The sequence below is a fragment of the Rhea pennata genome, chromosome 18 (assembly GCF_028389875.1).
Source record: "Rhea pennata isolate bPtePen1 chromosome 18, bPtePen1.pri, whole genome shotgun sequence".
Classification (NCBI taxonomy): Eukaryota; Metazoa; Chordata; class Aves; order Rheiformes; family Rheidae; genus Rhea; species Rhea pennata.
The window spans coordinates 9,241,586-9,255,536 of NC_084680.1; the positions used below are offsets into that span (position 1 = coordinate 9,241,586).

Genomic DNA, 13,951 nt, shown 5'->3' on the forward strand with positions numbered 1-13,951 from the left:
GCACATGGATTTAAGGGCTGGTTCTGCTCCAGTTGGTGATAGCTGGACAGCCATATTCACTTGCTGTCATCAGCACCAACACCATCAACAATGGACAATCATTTAAAGCCATTTGATGTGAGAAGACAACCCTGAGAGTGGTTGAATTTGTGTTTATCAAGTGTCTTGCTCTGTGACCAAGCAGACAGGAGTTTAACCTTTGGAAAATGGACCTTTGTTAATGTGTTAGCACCTCCCTGAATGGGGCACCCTAGCATCATGGGTACCTCACTCGGGTTGATCTCTTTTCTTCTGCCCCTGAAGATTGTTGTGGTTTGGGGAAATATGAAAGCATCTTGGCTTTGCCCTCCTTTTTGAGAGACTGTATTGCCTTATCATTGTTGTCTCTCTGATTTCCTGCGACTGTTTCCGGCTCCTCTGTGCTCCTTTCCCCAGCTCTGCTGAGTTCAGCTGCCTGTCTTAGTCTGCCTGAGTGATTTATGGGAATGTGCTGTTGAGGAATCTGTGGACGTGGGCTGAGATGATGTTATGTCTGTAGAGTCCAGACGATGCTGGGTCAGCACTGGTGGTGAAAGCACAGTCAGGTCCAGCTGCAGGGGCTGGGCGCTGTGGAGAGCCCCCTCACTCTTTGGGAATGACCTCCTAGCCCCTGGCCGAGGGTTACCAAGCAGCGTATTACTTTCTCTTGGCTGTCAATGTGGACCGTGTTGTTTGTGTGCAGCAGAAATTGTCAGCCAGTGCTAGCACTTATCCTCTCTCGGAAGAGCCTGCAGAGCAGGGGCTCCAGCCTAGCTGTCCTGCAGGAGTTCTCAGGGTTTCAACATCCGTTGTCTCCAGGGCATCTATGGGCAGCTCTCCTCTCATTTAGCTCCCTGGTAGATATGTTAGGAGAAAGGCTTCGTGCCAGTTTCATGCACCTTTGCAAAACCACTCTGAGGCAGGTAGAGGCTTAGCTGGAAGGGCCCTGCAGAGCCCCGCAGGAGCAGGTGACGGTGAGCCTTTGGCTCTTTGCTCCTGAAAAAAATGAACAAAGTTTTAGAACCCCAGGTGAAGCAGACATGACAATCCTTCACCGGCAAGGTGAAACGCTGGTTGTCTGTCCTCTCTCCACGTAGGTATAGTGTCCTCCCTTCAGGATCCCTCCAGCTGTCTGAGCCCCAAGTGACAGACAAGGGCCTTTACACCTGCACAGCCACAAACGCTGCAGGGAATGCCTCACTCAGCTACAGCCTGGAGGTTCAAGGTATGTGTCCTTGCACAGGCCAAGCCATGGCCTATGTGTCCAGCTTAGCAGTCTCCCCATTTTGGCTAGGCTCTTCTGATGCTGGGAGACCACACAGGTTGCTGCTTGATGTCGCAGAGGACCCTGTCATCTGACCTGGCTCTGGGTCGCTCTCTATCACATTCCTTTGCGTCTCGGTTGGCTTATGAGCCAACACACTGCTTCCTTGTATGAGCTGAGATGGCTTGGGGGGACCTGTCTGAGGTGCTGAGGTTCTGGACAGGCATATTGCTTGTTCTGAAAGCCCTGTGTGTGCCCAAGCAATGGTAAGTAATGTCACTTAACATCATTTTAAAGTGTGATGCTCAGCAGTGCTCCCACTCTGGGTTACCCTTTGGGGTCTGTACATAAAGCCAAGCTCCTTGGGACATGCCATGCTGCTGTGTCAGGCTCCCCTAGGAGCATCTGCCCACAGTGACTTAGCCTGAGATAGGAGTGGGTAGCTTTCTCATGCAACTCTGCTCCAGCGCCAGCTCCTTCACTGAGGGAAAACCTCCAGATCTGCCCAAAATGAACCTGTGGACATTTTTTGCATTTCTGTGTTGTCTCTTTCACTGTTGAACTGAAACAGGGGTCTCCATACCCCTCCACCCCTGAGAGAGCATGCTGGCCCTTGTGTCACCTAGGGAAGTTGCAGATCGTGGGCATGGCTCTTTACCTCTCCTCTCAACACAGTGTTCCCCTCCTTTCTTTCTGTCCTAGTCCCACCACGAATCCGTCCTATGCCCAAGGTCCTGCGGGTGCTGGCGGGTCTTCATCTGGAGCTGCCATGCATGGCTCATGGGGACCCTGTCCCCCACCTCAACTGGTCCAAGGATGGCCACCCCCTGAGTGTGAGCCAGGGGGGCTTTCTGGAGGGGCCTGATGGGACAATCAGCATCAGGGATGTACAAGTCTCCAACTCAGGACAGTACCGTTGCATTGCAAGCAACAGTGCAGGGCAAGATGCTGCAGAGTTGGCTCTGGAAGTGCTAGGTGAGTACCAGACATTGTGCTGCCCCCCTCCCCCCCTTCCCAAGGGGGAGCATTCTCTGGGTTGGGGCCCTGGTACCCAGCCCTGTGAGTTGTGGAGGGAGCAGTGGGTGGGAAGGGTTGAGTTTGGGCTGGTGGGGCCCTGCTGATCCCACTCTTAGGTGATTTTTTTCCCCCCAGAGCTCCCTTACCTGGAGGATGATGCAAATGTCCTGCTGGAGAGGGTTCTCCATGAGAATGTCACCATGCTGTGTCCTGTCAAGGGTAAGAGACCCTGTGGCAGGAAAGGTCCACCTCAGTCTATCCTCAAATCTGTGCATGTGGGAAATACTTAACTGTGGGCTAGTGTCCTTTCTCCCCTGCCCTTCATTAGGGATGGTGTTAATGGGGGGAATCTCACAGGTTCCCAGGTCTCTGAAGCAGATAGCCTTGTTGCCTTCACGGCAGATCAGGAGAATCACTGATGCTCTTTCATCTTCTCTTTTGCAACCCCCACATGGCTTCCCCACACCCTTTGCTAGAAAGGACCTCTTAAAAATAATTCTTCCTCAGCCCATCAGGTTCCCTTGGGAAGCCTGAGGTTTCCTTTACAGCATCTCCAGCCTGTGGAGTGTGAGCACAGGGGCAGGCTGTCCCTTGGACTCCTTGAGTGTATGGTGTCCTCTTTCCTGGGCTGTTAAGAACTCTTCCAGATGAGTTATGTTCCTTGGTCCAGGTTTGGGAATGAGCCAAAAGCTTGTATAGGCATCTTCTCTGCTTACTCATCCTCACTCCTTCCTTACTACCATGCTTTTGTCCTCCTTTCTTTGGGCTCAAGTCTGAATGCTGGCACTCACAGCTTTGGGAGCCTACGATGGAGGTGCTGCAAAAATAGCTGGTCAGCGTGAAGCTAGCAAGAATGTGCTGAAGAGCCTGTTCATGTCTGGGCAACCTCTGCAGAGTTAGTGTGTGTTATGGTCCTGCCTCCCTTGTCTCTAGCTGCCTGTGCTGCTTTCTGGCTGCTCTGGGCAAGGAAAAGCCTTGGAGCCTGCAGCAGCAGCTGGAAATGAGGAGCCTGTATTTTTTTTTTTTTTTTAATTTTTCCTTCTCCCAGCACAAAAAAAATGTGCTGCAAAAAATGGTCTGTGGGTTGGATGGTGGTGGCTGATGCAGCCATGGCTCTGCATGTGGCAGGCTGTTTCCCTGCAGTGCCTGGGCCTGCGGGTGCTGTGAGCTGCTGGGCTGCAGCGCTGCACAAGGAGCACCATCGTGTGGCTGCGATGTACCATGCAGGGGACGCCGGTGGCATGGCCCTGGGGGTTCTGTGTGCGTGTCGATGAGGCCTGCTGGCAGCTGGGGCAGAGATGAGGGGAGAGCGCATATGTGAGAAGGCGAGGGAGGAGATCTGGATCCGCGCTGTGCGGAGCTGTGCCAGCTGGGAAGGGGGATGCCCTTGAGCAGCCGTGGGGTCTCTGAAGAGGAGCAGGGAATTGCGCTAACTGTTGCCGAGTGAGGCAGCACACCGATGAAATCCCAGGCTCTGAGCATCCCAAAGGTCGATGTGGATTTTTCCGGACATTCCTTCTCCCAGCATGTTGCACAGCTGTTGGCATGGGTGAGAGACAGGGCACCTATAGACAATATGAGACTGGGTGCTCATGCAAGCCCCCATTGCCTTGCATCTACACAGGGACCCCCATGCCGTCCGTCGTCTGGCTGAAGGACTCACTGGAGGTGTTGGGCATCATGCAGGGCACTGTGGTGCTAGATGAAGGCTCGCTCATGATCCAAACTGTCCAGCCCAGTGACAGCGGGGTTTACACCTGCCTGGCAACAAATGAAGTGGGGTCCGTGAGCCGAACAACCCAGCTGCTGGTGTACGGTACGCTGGCCCCCCCGTGGGTCCTGCTAGGGAAGAGCACTCCTACGTGATGCCCCAAAACCAGGTCGGAGGCCCTGGCGGGGTTCTGTTCTGTGTCCCCAGACAGGGTGAGCACTGTCCTTGCTGCATGGATGATGAGAACCACTGACGGGGCTGGGCAGTGGGACAGGGTGGCTATTTTCTGAGCAATGTATAGGGAGCTGGGGACAGAACAGCAAGGAAGACAAATGCCATCTCAAGTCCCCACTGGTGCCACCTCTCTCTCTTTCCCCTAGCCCCACCAGAGATGGCGGGAAGTGACCATCGGGAGAACATTTCCATTGTGGCCAGCCAGCCCCTGACGCTAGATTGCAATGTTTCTGGCACCCCTGTCCCCACCATTGTGTGGTACAAGGATGAGCAGCTGGTGAGGTGCTGGAAGATGGAGTACAGGCTCATGCCTTTCTAGGGTGTGGATAGCTGTCCTTGATGCCTCCTTTCCTCCTCCTCTTTCCACAGGTGAGCGAAGGCAGAGGCCTCCGCTTCCTTCATGGGGCCCAGGCCCTCCACTTCCCCAAGGTGCGGAAGGAAGATGCCGGGTCCTACACCTGCAGAGCTAAGAACAAAGTTGGAGAGGCCCACAGACACTTCACCCTGCTTGTTCTAGGTGATTCAGATCCCCATCCCTCTGAGCATCCATGGGGTCAGGCTGGGCTTCAAAGAGCAGAGGGACAGATTGTGCAGTAGGCTGGCCAGAGGCTGACCAGTTTGCGTTGGCTGATGGTCCCTTAGGCCACTTCCAGCATTCAGGTGGCCCCAGTTGGCATAAACAGCCTTCTATCTGGGCTCTCCTGAAGCCCAGAGATGTGCAAAGTAGAAGCTGGGGCCACTGAGTATGGCTTTACTCCCTTGCCTTTGGAGTTCCTGTGCCTTGTCACTCTGACCCAGTACTGCAAGGCACTGGTTAAAATGACTAAATGCCCAACCCTCAAACTGACAGGGTCCTATGTTCTGTGTTGGTTCACATGCAGGTCTCTGTTGGGTTTGAGCATGGGTAGGAGGCCCTGGGTGGTTGCACTGAGCTTACTGTTGTCTCCTGTACCCATTCTGCTACCCCATCTCCTATGACAGCAGCACAGACAAGTGAGGAGGGTGGCAAAACCTGAGCATGCACGACATCCTCCCACCCTCCCGACCCCAGGCTTTGTGGCTTGCAGGGAGCTGTGCTTTCTTCCTGCTCAGTCTCCTCTGTTCTTCATTCCTGCCCCCCAGTCCCTCCAACAGCGTCAGGGCCCCAGTGGCCTCTCAACGTCTCTGTGCCAGTGGGCTCCGAGGCAGTGCTGGAGTGTTGGACCTCGGGGGTGCCCCCGCCCCAGGTGGAGTGGCTGAAGGATGGGCAGTAAGTGAGCTGTGGCCAAGACTCCAGCGACGCTCCCAAGGCCTCGTACCATTGCTCGGTACCCTGTGGACTCCATCCCTTGCTGTATGCTTGGTTCTGACTTCATTTTTGTACCACTTTCTCCATTGAGGCCTCTCCCCGCACTGGACTCTCACATCCAGCTCCTGGAGGAGGATCAGGTCTTGAGGATTGAGAACAGCCAGCCAAGCCACCAAGGCAGGTATCAGTGCTTAGCGTTCAACCAGGCCGGCCAGCATACAAAGGCTTTCCAACTGCACGTACTCAGTAAGTACCCGGCTGCCCTTAGCCTAATAATCCTCCTTCACGTCCAGCTCCCCAAACCTTTCACTTCCCTGACTGCCTCTGGGAAGGATGGGAGGGGATTTCACTGATGTGCAAAAGTGGGATATTGTCCTCTCAGAGAGTGGCCGGGCTGAGGTAGGAAGGCCAGTGCTGTAGGCAGCCCGGATGCCTGTGCTTGTGGGTAGATTTTGCCCCTGTGGAATGGTTCCTGCACCAAATAGCCTGGTGTGGTAAAGCAAGGTAGGCTTAGGGCAGTAGGTGTCAATGCCTGGGGGCATACAGGCATTCTGAGGTGCATTTTGAGGCCCTTGGGAGCAGTCAAATAGCCTGGGGCAGTGTGCCAGGATCTCCCCATGTCACATCTCCACCTCCATTTGCGTGGCCAGCTCCCCCCTCCATCCTGGACTCTAACGAGACGGCGGAGGTTACAGTGCTGCTGAACCACTCCAGTGAGCTGCCTTGCAAGGCACAGGGCTTGCCAGCTCCCAGCATCACATGGTTCAAAGACAGACGTCCACTTGTCTCTGGTGCAAAAACCGCCTACTTGAGAGAGGGATACATCCTGCAGCTGAACATGGCCCAGGTGACAGATGCGGGGCTGTACACTTGCCGGGCCACCAACCCCGCGGGCACAGCAGAGAGGGCTGTGAGGCTCGAGGTCTATGGTAAGGCTTGGTCCCTTCACTGGATGTGCTTGTGAAGAGGAAGACAGAGGAGCTGCCCTCCACAGCCAGCTAGGAAGCATCTATGGCTTGTTGGCTGGTGCTTTGCTTTTCCAGGGAGGCCATTTCTCTGTTGATCTTCTCTCCAGCAGCTTTGTGGTGGTGGCTGGCTATATTCATATGTGTTAGAAGTGCATTTGTAAATGCATGTTTCTGGGATGGTCTGTGAAATGGCAAATGCATTGCATGATATCGCATGTGTCTGGGAAATGGGTTGGCTTTTGGAGCTAATTTCCCCGGCACGAACTGTCTGCCCTTGGCTGCTCTGGTTCACCTGTGGCGCTGAGTTTCTACTGAGCCAGCTTGCCATTGTGTCCTTGGTTGTGTCCTGGTGTCCCCTGATGGAGCCTGACCCAAACACAGATGGCAAGTGCACCCAAGGCTCCCCATGTCACAACATGCCTCCCTTCCTGTTACTATAAGTTTGAGATGAAGTCACAGCATCTGGTTGCACACTTTGTACTCACACTCTCTTCATCTTCTCTGCCCCTGCAGTGCCACCAAATATTGACAGCATGGTTGATGAAGATCATGTGGTGGTGGTGGTGGGCCAGCCCTTGGAGCTCCACTGCTTGGCCAGTGGCAACCCCCCACCTGTCCTGACCTGGCTCAAGGATGGGCTCCCACTGTCTGAAAGCACTGGGACCCTGCTTTTGGGCAATGGCATGCTGCTGAGAGTTGAGCAGGTTTCGGAGAGCTCAGCGGGGATCTACACCTGCTTAGCCAGCAGTCCAGCAGGCGAGAGTGTGGTCCAGTACACAGTGATAGTTCAGGGTACGATGTCTGGACTCTTGCAACAGAGCCTGGGTTGGCTGGAGTGGGGAGCACAATGATTTACGGAGCAGCCAGATTTACCCCTTAAACTGTATCATCTGAGAAGGGAGGAGGGTGCAAAGATGGTGGCCTAAAACTTTAGCTTCTTTGAGAACACAGAAACATGCAATTCAGAGAAGCATCAAGTTCAGCTTTAAACTACTGCGAGTACTATTGTACCCTCCAAATCCCCAACTAGTTTTGCTTTCCCAGAGCAGCATCTTCCCCCATGCCAGGGTCTGAGGCTGGGTGGAGGGTGGTCTTTAGCCTATTGTCCTCTTTTTCTCCCAGCTCCCCCCCAGCTGCTGATCAGCAATGGGGAAAGCCATGTGACGGCGGTTGCCAATGACTCCCTGCAGATTCGCTGCCACGCCATGGGCTTCCCTGCACCCCAGGTCCAGTGAGTACCGCAGAGCTGCTGGGGGAGCCTGCTTCTATCACCTCGACCTTCCTTTAGGAGCTATGTAAGGTCCTGGGGATGCTCTGCAGCTGGGCATGCAAAGATGCTGCAGTGATCAGGAAGGGGATCAGGATTAGCGATAGGGACTCCTGGCTTGGGGTGTCCCTTAGGGCACAAGCACAGAGCTTCCCCTTTGGGAAATATCTCCCACTACCCCCTCACCAGCCCCCAGAGGATATATCCAGTAAAGAGAGGGAAGTATTCATCAGAAGAAGCCAGACAAAACTTTCCTACAGTGACTTTGTAAAGGTATGCATCCATTTCCCTTCCTTCCCCCCAGGATCTTGCACTGCCAGCACCTTTTCAGGAGATACCACACAGTCCTTGCAGTCAGCACCCTGCTGTACACCAGATCCCTCTTTGGTGGGCAGAAACAGGGTGTGAGATGAGGACTTGCTTCCTGCTCCCCTTGTTTCAGGTGGCTGAAGAATGGTCACCCTCTAGATGAGCTGGACGGAGTGGTGGTGTCTGAGGATGGCAGGACTCTGGTGATTCCCCATGTGGGGCTCAGCGATGAGGGGCTCTATGTCTGCCAGGGCAGCAATGAGGCAGGTGGAACCCAGGCGGAGGTGTGGGTATTGGTGCAAGGTGAGCAGAACATCTGGTGAGAGATGTGCTACCCTTCCTGCACACTGGGAAGAATGTGACTGGTCAAAGGGGTTGATGGGGAGAAGGAATGGAAAGTACTTACGGATGCTTCCTGGTAGAATGAATTTCCCCAGCCCCACTTTTTTTCCCTTGCCTGGCCAGAGCGTCCATCTGTCAGCATCGTGGAGGGAGAGGGCCTCAGTGTGGCCCTCCGGCAGCCAGTGACCCTTCGATGCCTGGCCACTGGCACTCCACCTCTACAGCTCAGCTGGTGGAAAGATGGGGTCCTCTTGCCTGCCACAGGCCACCTTTTCCAGGTAGGGAGGCTGTACTTGAGATGATGAGGGTCAAATACAGAAACACTGACACAGAGCTGTGTGTCAAGGCTTTTCTGCGGCAGGATTTGAGCTGAAGCTCAAACTGGTGCTAGGAAGGTGGGGCACGCAGATTAGGGCAGGTGGGGTGTCATGATGGGGTTTTGCATTCTCTGGAGCCCAGCTCAGAGCAGGTTGAGGACACAACTAATTGATGTGGCCTCCGCTATAGGCTTGCTGGGCAAACCCTGCTTTGTTAGCTGGGTTTGTTGGGCTGGCTAAATGTTTGGAGGAGAAACCTAGCCTTGGGATAGCAGATATGGGAAAACCAGGCTGGAAAGGCACATCAGAGATGTTGTAAAGGGTTCTGTGGGTAAGTGAGGCTCCCGTGAGTGAAGGAGTAAAGGTCTTTTCATGCAGTTTTGAGCAGAGGGGGTCTAGTTTGGGCTTATGTGTGACTGATGCTAACCAGGAATCCCTTCTCTTGCCTCTAGATTGAGAAGGCTGACTTGATGGATGAAGGAGTCTATTCCTGTGTTGCAGTGAACCTTGCCGGGCAGGACAAGCAAGATGTGATGGTGAAGGTCCTGGGTAAGAAAGCGGGCAGAGAGCTGAGATCCTGACAGGATGAAATATCTCTCCCTGGGGAACAAAGAAACCCAGAGAAGCAGGACCATAAATCCTGATCCTCTGCTTGCTGGCCTTCTGCTAGCAAGGCCAAGTCGGTGAGCAGCAGAGGCACTGCACAGGGGCTAGTTGCACCCGCACCAGATGTCCTGCAGCTCTTCACAGCCTAGACCTGAAGCCTTGCAAGGGAGAGTGAGACAAAGTGGTTTGTCTGGGACTAGGCATCCACCTGGGGCAGAGTGAAGCTGAGGATGTTAGTGTCATCTCCGCTGCTATGTACTTTGCATAGCAGTCCCAGAGAAGGGAGCAAGTGCAACCGTGCAGCTCCCAGCCCGTTGCTCTGTCAGCTAAGGACATGCCGCAAGTCCTCCATGTTCCTGGCCATCTCCCCCCACATGACTGCAGCTGGTGCAGGCCATACAGAGCTGATGACCATTGGTGCTGTGTTGCAGTGCCTCCAAACATTGAACCTGGTGAGGTGAACGTGACTGTCCTGGAGAACGCCACAGCATCTCTTCAGTGCCTGGCCTCTGGGGTGCCGAATCCCGGTAACTCAGTCTTCTCCCTTGGCTCCTACTTACACTTCAGTTTTCCTGGGGCTCCTCTTTCCTCTGACAATTCAGCATTGCCATTTCCAGCCCCTTGGCTCTTTGTAGACACCTTGGTGACCTCAGGGTGAGATGCTGGATACTTGTTAGGGAATAAAGGTGTTGGGGGCCAGCTAGGAAATTCAGTATTACAGCCCAAGCTTTGATGGATGGCTGAGCATGAATCCCAGAGCTTCCCTAGGTCTGAAATCCTCATCTCCTGTGCACCACGCTGGAGTACAACAGAGGAGGTGCCCGAGCCTCAGGGCTAAGGGGAAGCCCTGAGGCACAGCACACCCCTGAATAACGAAGGCCACCTGCCCCAAACATCCCCTGCACCTGTCCTGTTGGTGAAATGAGAAGGCAGTCTTGCTCCTTCCAGCTCAGCTCTCTGCTTCCCTTCCAGACATAGCCTGGTACAAGGGGCCTGAGCAGCTCTTGGCCAGGCCAGGCCTCGTCCTGTCCAGAGATGGGAAGCACTTGGAGATCCAGCATGCCCAGACCTCTGACTCTGGGAGCTATCACTGCGTGGCCTCCAATGAGGCTGGTAGCGCCGAGCTCTGGTACAGCCTGCAGGTGACCGGTGAGTCCCTTGCGAGGGGGCAAGGACTGTAGATGTCTGAGAGCTGGGTGCTGCCCACTGGCAGCCCTGTGTGTGTGCATGAGGCCAACGGGGCCAACGCAGCCTGTAGGTACATGCTTCCTCTGTCTATGGAAGATGGGTTTAGTGGAGACTCTCTTCTCTGCCCTGATTGCAGAAGGCAATGCCATCCCAGGGGGTTCCAGCCATGAAATCCTCCCCCCACCCATGTCCATCCTAGCAAATATTCCAGAAAACCAGGCCCTAAAGGCCGGTCCACATCACAGCACTCTTGGTGCACTTCTTGCCTCGGTCACCAGCCTTTCCTTCTGCATCCTGGTGTTTCTGGTGATGCTCAGTGCCTGCTTTGGCCTCTCTAGTGCCCCCACGGATCACATCTGGCCCCAGCCCTGTGACAGTGGTGATGAATGAGCCGGTGAATCTGGAGTGTGATGCCACGGGGGTCCCTGCCCCAGTTTTGTTGTGGCTGAAGGACGGCAATCCTGTGCCCAGCATGGTGGTGGATGGGCCACAGGTGAGACTCCTTGAAATGGAGCTGCTTGCTTTGCTTGCCTCCAGGCCATGCAAAGACGCTCTCCTTCCCCATTCTGACTTTTAAGAACCACGTTGCCAGGGAGGAGTGGATGCAGAATTGCCTGGACCTGCCCCTGCACTCAGTCCGGGGCTCTGCAAGGAAAGCAGGAGCTCTGCTCCTGGGCTGGGCTCCCCAGCTGAGGAGGGGAGCAGTGAGCCTGCTGCACAGAGGACAGGAAGGCCTCTGGACGCAGCAAGGCAGGCTCCGAGCAGGCTTATGCCAATCTGTTTCCCTATCCCTGTTTGCTGGCTTGCGGCCCAGCTGGCTGCATGTTTCTGGGTTTTTTTTCTGCTCATTTGGGCTCTCTCTGTTTCCGGGCCTGGGGGGAGCACAGATCATCTCTGGTGGGCACGTGCTGTCCCTGCCAACCGCTCGCCTCCTGGATTCGGGGACGTACGTGTGCGTGGCCAGCAGTGTTGTGGGAGAGGACAGGTGGGAGGCTGCCCTCGAAGTGCAATGTGAGTACTGCTCTCCCTGAGAACCTATGGGCTCTGCCGGGGTTCCCCTCTCCCTCCTTGTGACTGCTGGCCACGACGCTCAGAGGCGACGTCCGTGGCTGCTGTGGGTCCCCTTGAACAGGCTGGGAAGGGCATATGGGGCTGCTCTGCTGTCCCATGGTGAGTGCACAGAGGTGTCAGGTGCTTGGAAAGGTGGCGGGATGGGGCAGTGTGGCTGGGACACCCCAACTGAGCAGATAGTTTTGGGAAGGTGTTTCCCTGTTGATCTCCTCCGGGGGTGGTTGTTTTCCAGTGCCACCCACTGCCCTGGGCAAAGAGCAGAACATCTCCATCCTTGTCAACCAGTCTGTGTCTCTGGAGTGCTTGGCCCCTGAGGTATCTCCTCATGGTTCCCGCTGGCTGAAGGATGGGCACTTGCTCACACCAAAGCCAGGAGTGCAGCTGTCTGCGGAGGGGACCATGCTCCAGGTGATGTTTCAGAGTGCTTCAGAAGATGGGAGGGGAAATGAGGGTGCCAAGACCCTCGTCCATTCATGCCTGTTCTCAGGAGGTGGCAGATGGGGATGGGGGAGCCTCCCTTCCTACTCACCACAGCTGAAAGGGCTGTTCACAGCCCTGTCTAAGCCCTGAGCCTGCTCCTTGTCCTGAGCCCTGACAGATTCATCCAGTACCAACCCAAAATCTCCAGCTGGCTGAGGGGCTATGTGGGCTCCAGCTCTGCTGCAGCCCCTAAGAAAAGCCAGGGAGAGCGAATGCTCCAGCGTTGCTTGTTGCCACAGATCAAGAGAGCTGACGTGCAGGATGCCGGCAGGTACACCTGCGAGATGTCCAGCCACCTGGGCCACTCGGAGAATCACTACAACCTTGATGTGTGGGGTAAGGGCTGTTGCAGCTGAAATGTCCCATTAGGGGAAAATATAATACATAGACACACATGTGTGTGTATGTGTGTACAGGCATATGTATGTATAATTTACAGCTGAGGTAGTTCACTAGCTTGGAAAATATTAAGCCCAAAAGTTAATGCTCTGCAAAATGATGCAGCTGGAGCTGGTAGGGAATTCCCTACAAGAATAGGTATCAGAAGGCAAAAGCCAATGTTTGCATGAGCCTCCCTTTGGGGAGACTTCAGTGATGGTGGGGAAGAGCTGTCTTTCTAAAATTTGGCAAGAGAAAGAAAATATTTCCTTGCCTTTACCAGTGCTTCTCTGTCACTTCTTTACACTTGGACAATATAAAGGGTGCTGGAAGTATCAGCTCCTTTCCCCTGCCTGCCCAAGCCAGGAAGATGCTAATGGTTCCCAGGCTGCTGCCAAGACAGGAACCAGCCACATTCGCTTGCTTAAATCAAACACCCTTGCAGCTTTGCAGCTGGTGCAGCACGTCCTCGGCTAGCTGGAGAGCCAAAGCGGGGCCTGGCTTTTCTCAGGGATGCTTTAGGCTAGTTGGTGGAAGTGCTGCAGGCAGGTAGCCACGGAATGGAAAAAATCCAATTCTCCCAATACACATTTGTTCTTAAAATCCCTTCCTGGGGAAACGTTTGCATGTTTGGCCTGGTGTCCTGGCTCGGGTGGATTGTTTGGGTTCTGCTGTTTTTTGTTTTTCAAGCGTTTCTGGGTGTTGGGTTTTTTTCTTCCAAAAACTAATGTCTCTCCTGGGAAGGAGTTGCCATTTTCCAGCTAGCTGTAATTATAAGCAACTGAAAACAAGGGCTGATAATGGAAAGTGTTAGCTAACCTTCACTGTGAGTAGTGCTGCCTAATAAGGCTGTGTCTGGCCAACTTGAACTCAGCCTGGCTGGTGCAGGATGCTCGGTCATCCTGTGCTGTAGGCCATGTGCAGTCAAAAGTATCTTTCATATTAAATATCTGGAAAGTCAATATTATTTCCACATGGAGCCAGTGCAGAGTGGTGGTACTAGCTACTTGTGTAAGTACCAGCTACTAGCTGCTTGTGTAAGACCCAGAGGAGCCTCAAGTCAGGGATAGCGAGCAGAGACGAGTCCCCCAAGGGGCTCGACAGTGCTGTTCCCCAAGCGTGTACCACCAAGTCACCTGTCCTGGTGTCACACTTGGCTCTGTTGTCCCAGCGGCCATGCCCGAGGCCCCGTGGTAATGGAGCTGCTCCTCTTCTCTTGTGTCATGCAGTGCCCCCATCGTTCTCCTCGGCAGAGCCTGCTGCTGTGTCGGTGCTGGAAGGGCAGGTTGTTCAGCTGGTCTGCGAGTGCCATGGGATCCCCTTCCCCACTCTCACCTGGTGGAAGGATGGTAGGGTCCTTCTTCCCCTGAACTTCATCCCACCCTACCCAGATACTGACTCACCCAAGACTAGATCCTTGCAGGTGATGCCAGTTGTGTGGGATAGAAGCCCCCTGTGCTAGCAAATGTTGGGCTAGATTTCAAAGCTGTTTT

General features: G+C 54.4%; 1 protein-coding gene across 1 annotated transcript in view; it reads left to right on the top strand.

The window, feature by feature from the left end:
• Positions 1–13,951, top strand: part of HMCN2 (hemicentin 2) — a 52,502-nt gene that overhangs the window by 17,163 nt on the left and 21,388 nt on the right. Inside the window, exons 23-43 of the mRNA XM_062591312.1 lie at positions 1,116–1,243; positions 1,985–2,257; positions 2,435–2,518; positions 3,924–4,115; positions 4,391–4,521; positions 4,614–4,761; positions 5,367–5,493; positions 5,624–5,778; positions 6,183–6,461; positions 7,014–7,292; positions 7,623–7,731; positions 8,210–8,379; positions 8,542–8,696; positions 9,188–9,284; positions 9,773–9,868; positions 10,314–10,490; positions 10,868–11,022; positions 11,417–11,540; positions 11,833–12,008; positions 12,320–12,416; positions 13,688–13,807. Coding sequence (XP_062447296.1) covers positions 1,116–1,243; positions 1,985–2,257; positions 2,435–2,518; positions 3,924–4,115; positions 4,391–4,521; positions 4,614–4,761; positions 5,367–5,493; positions 5,624–5,778; positions 6,183–6,461; positions 7,014–7,292; positions 7,623–7,731; positions 8,210–8,379; positions 8,542–8,696; positions 9,188–9,284; positions 9,773–9,868; positions 10,314–10,490; positions 10,868–11,022; positions 11,417–11,540; positions 11,833–12,008; positions 12,320–12,416; positions 13,688–13,807 — 3,272 coding nt within the window. The remainder of the gene's footprint in view (positions 1–1,115; positions 1,244–1,984; positions 2,258–2,434; positions 2,519–3,923; positions 4,116–4,390; positions 4,522–4,613; positions 4,762–5,366; positions 5,494–5,623; positions 5,779–6,182; positions 6,462–7,013; positions 7,293–7,622; positions 7,732–8,209; positions 8,380–8,541; positions 8,697–9,187; positions 9,285–9,772; positions 9,869–10,313; positions 10,491–10,867; positions 11,023–11,416; positions 11,541–11,832; positions 12,009–12,319; positions 12,417–13,687; positions 13,808–13,951) is intronic.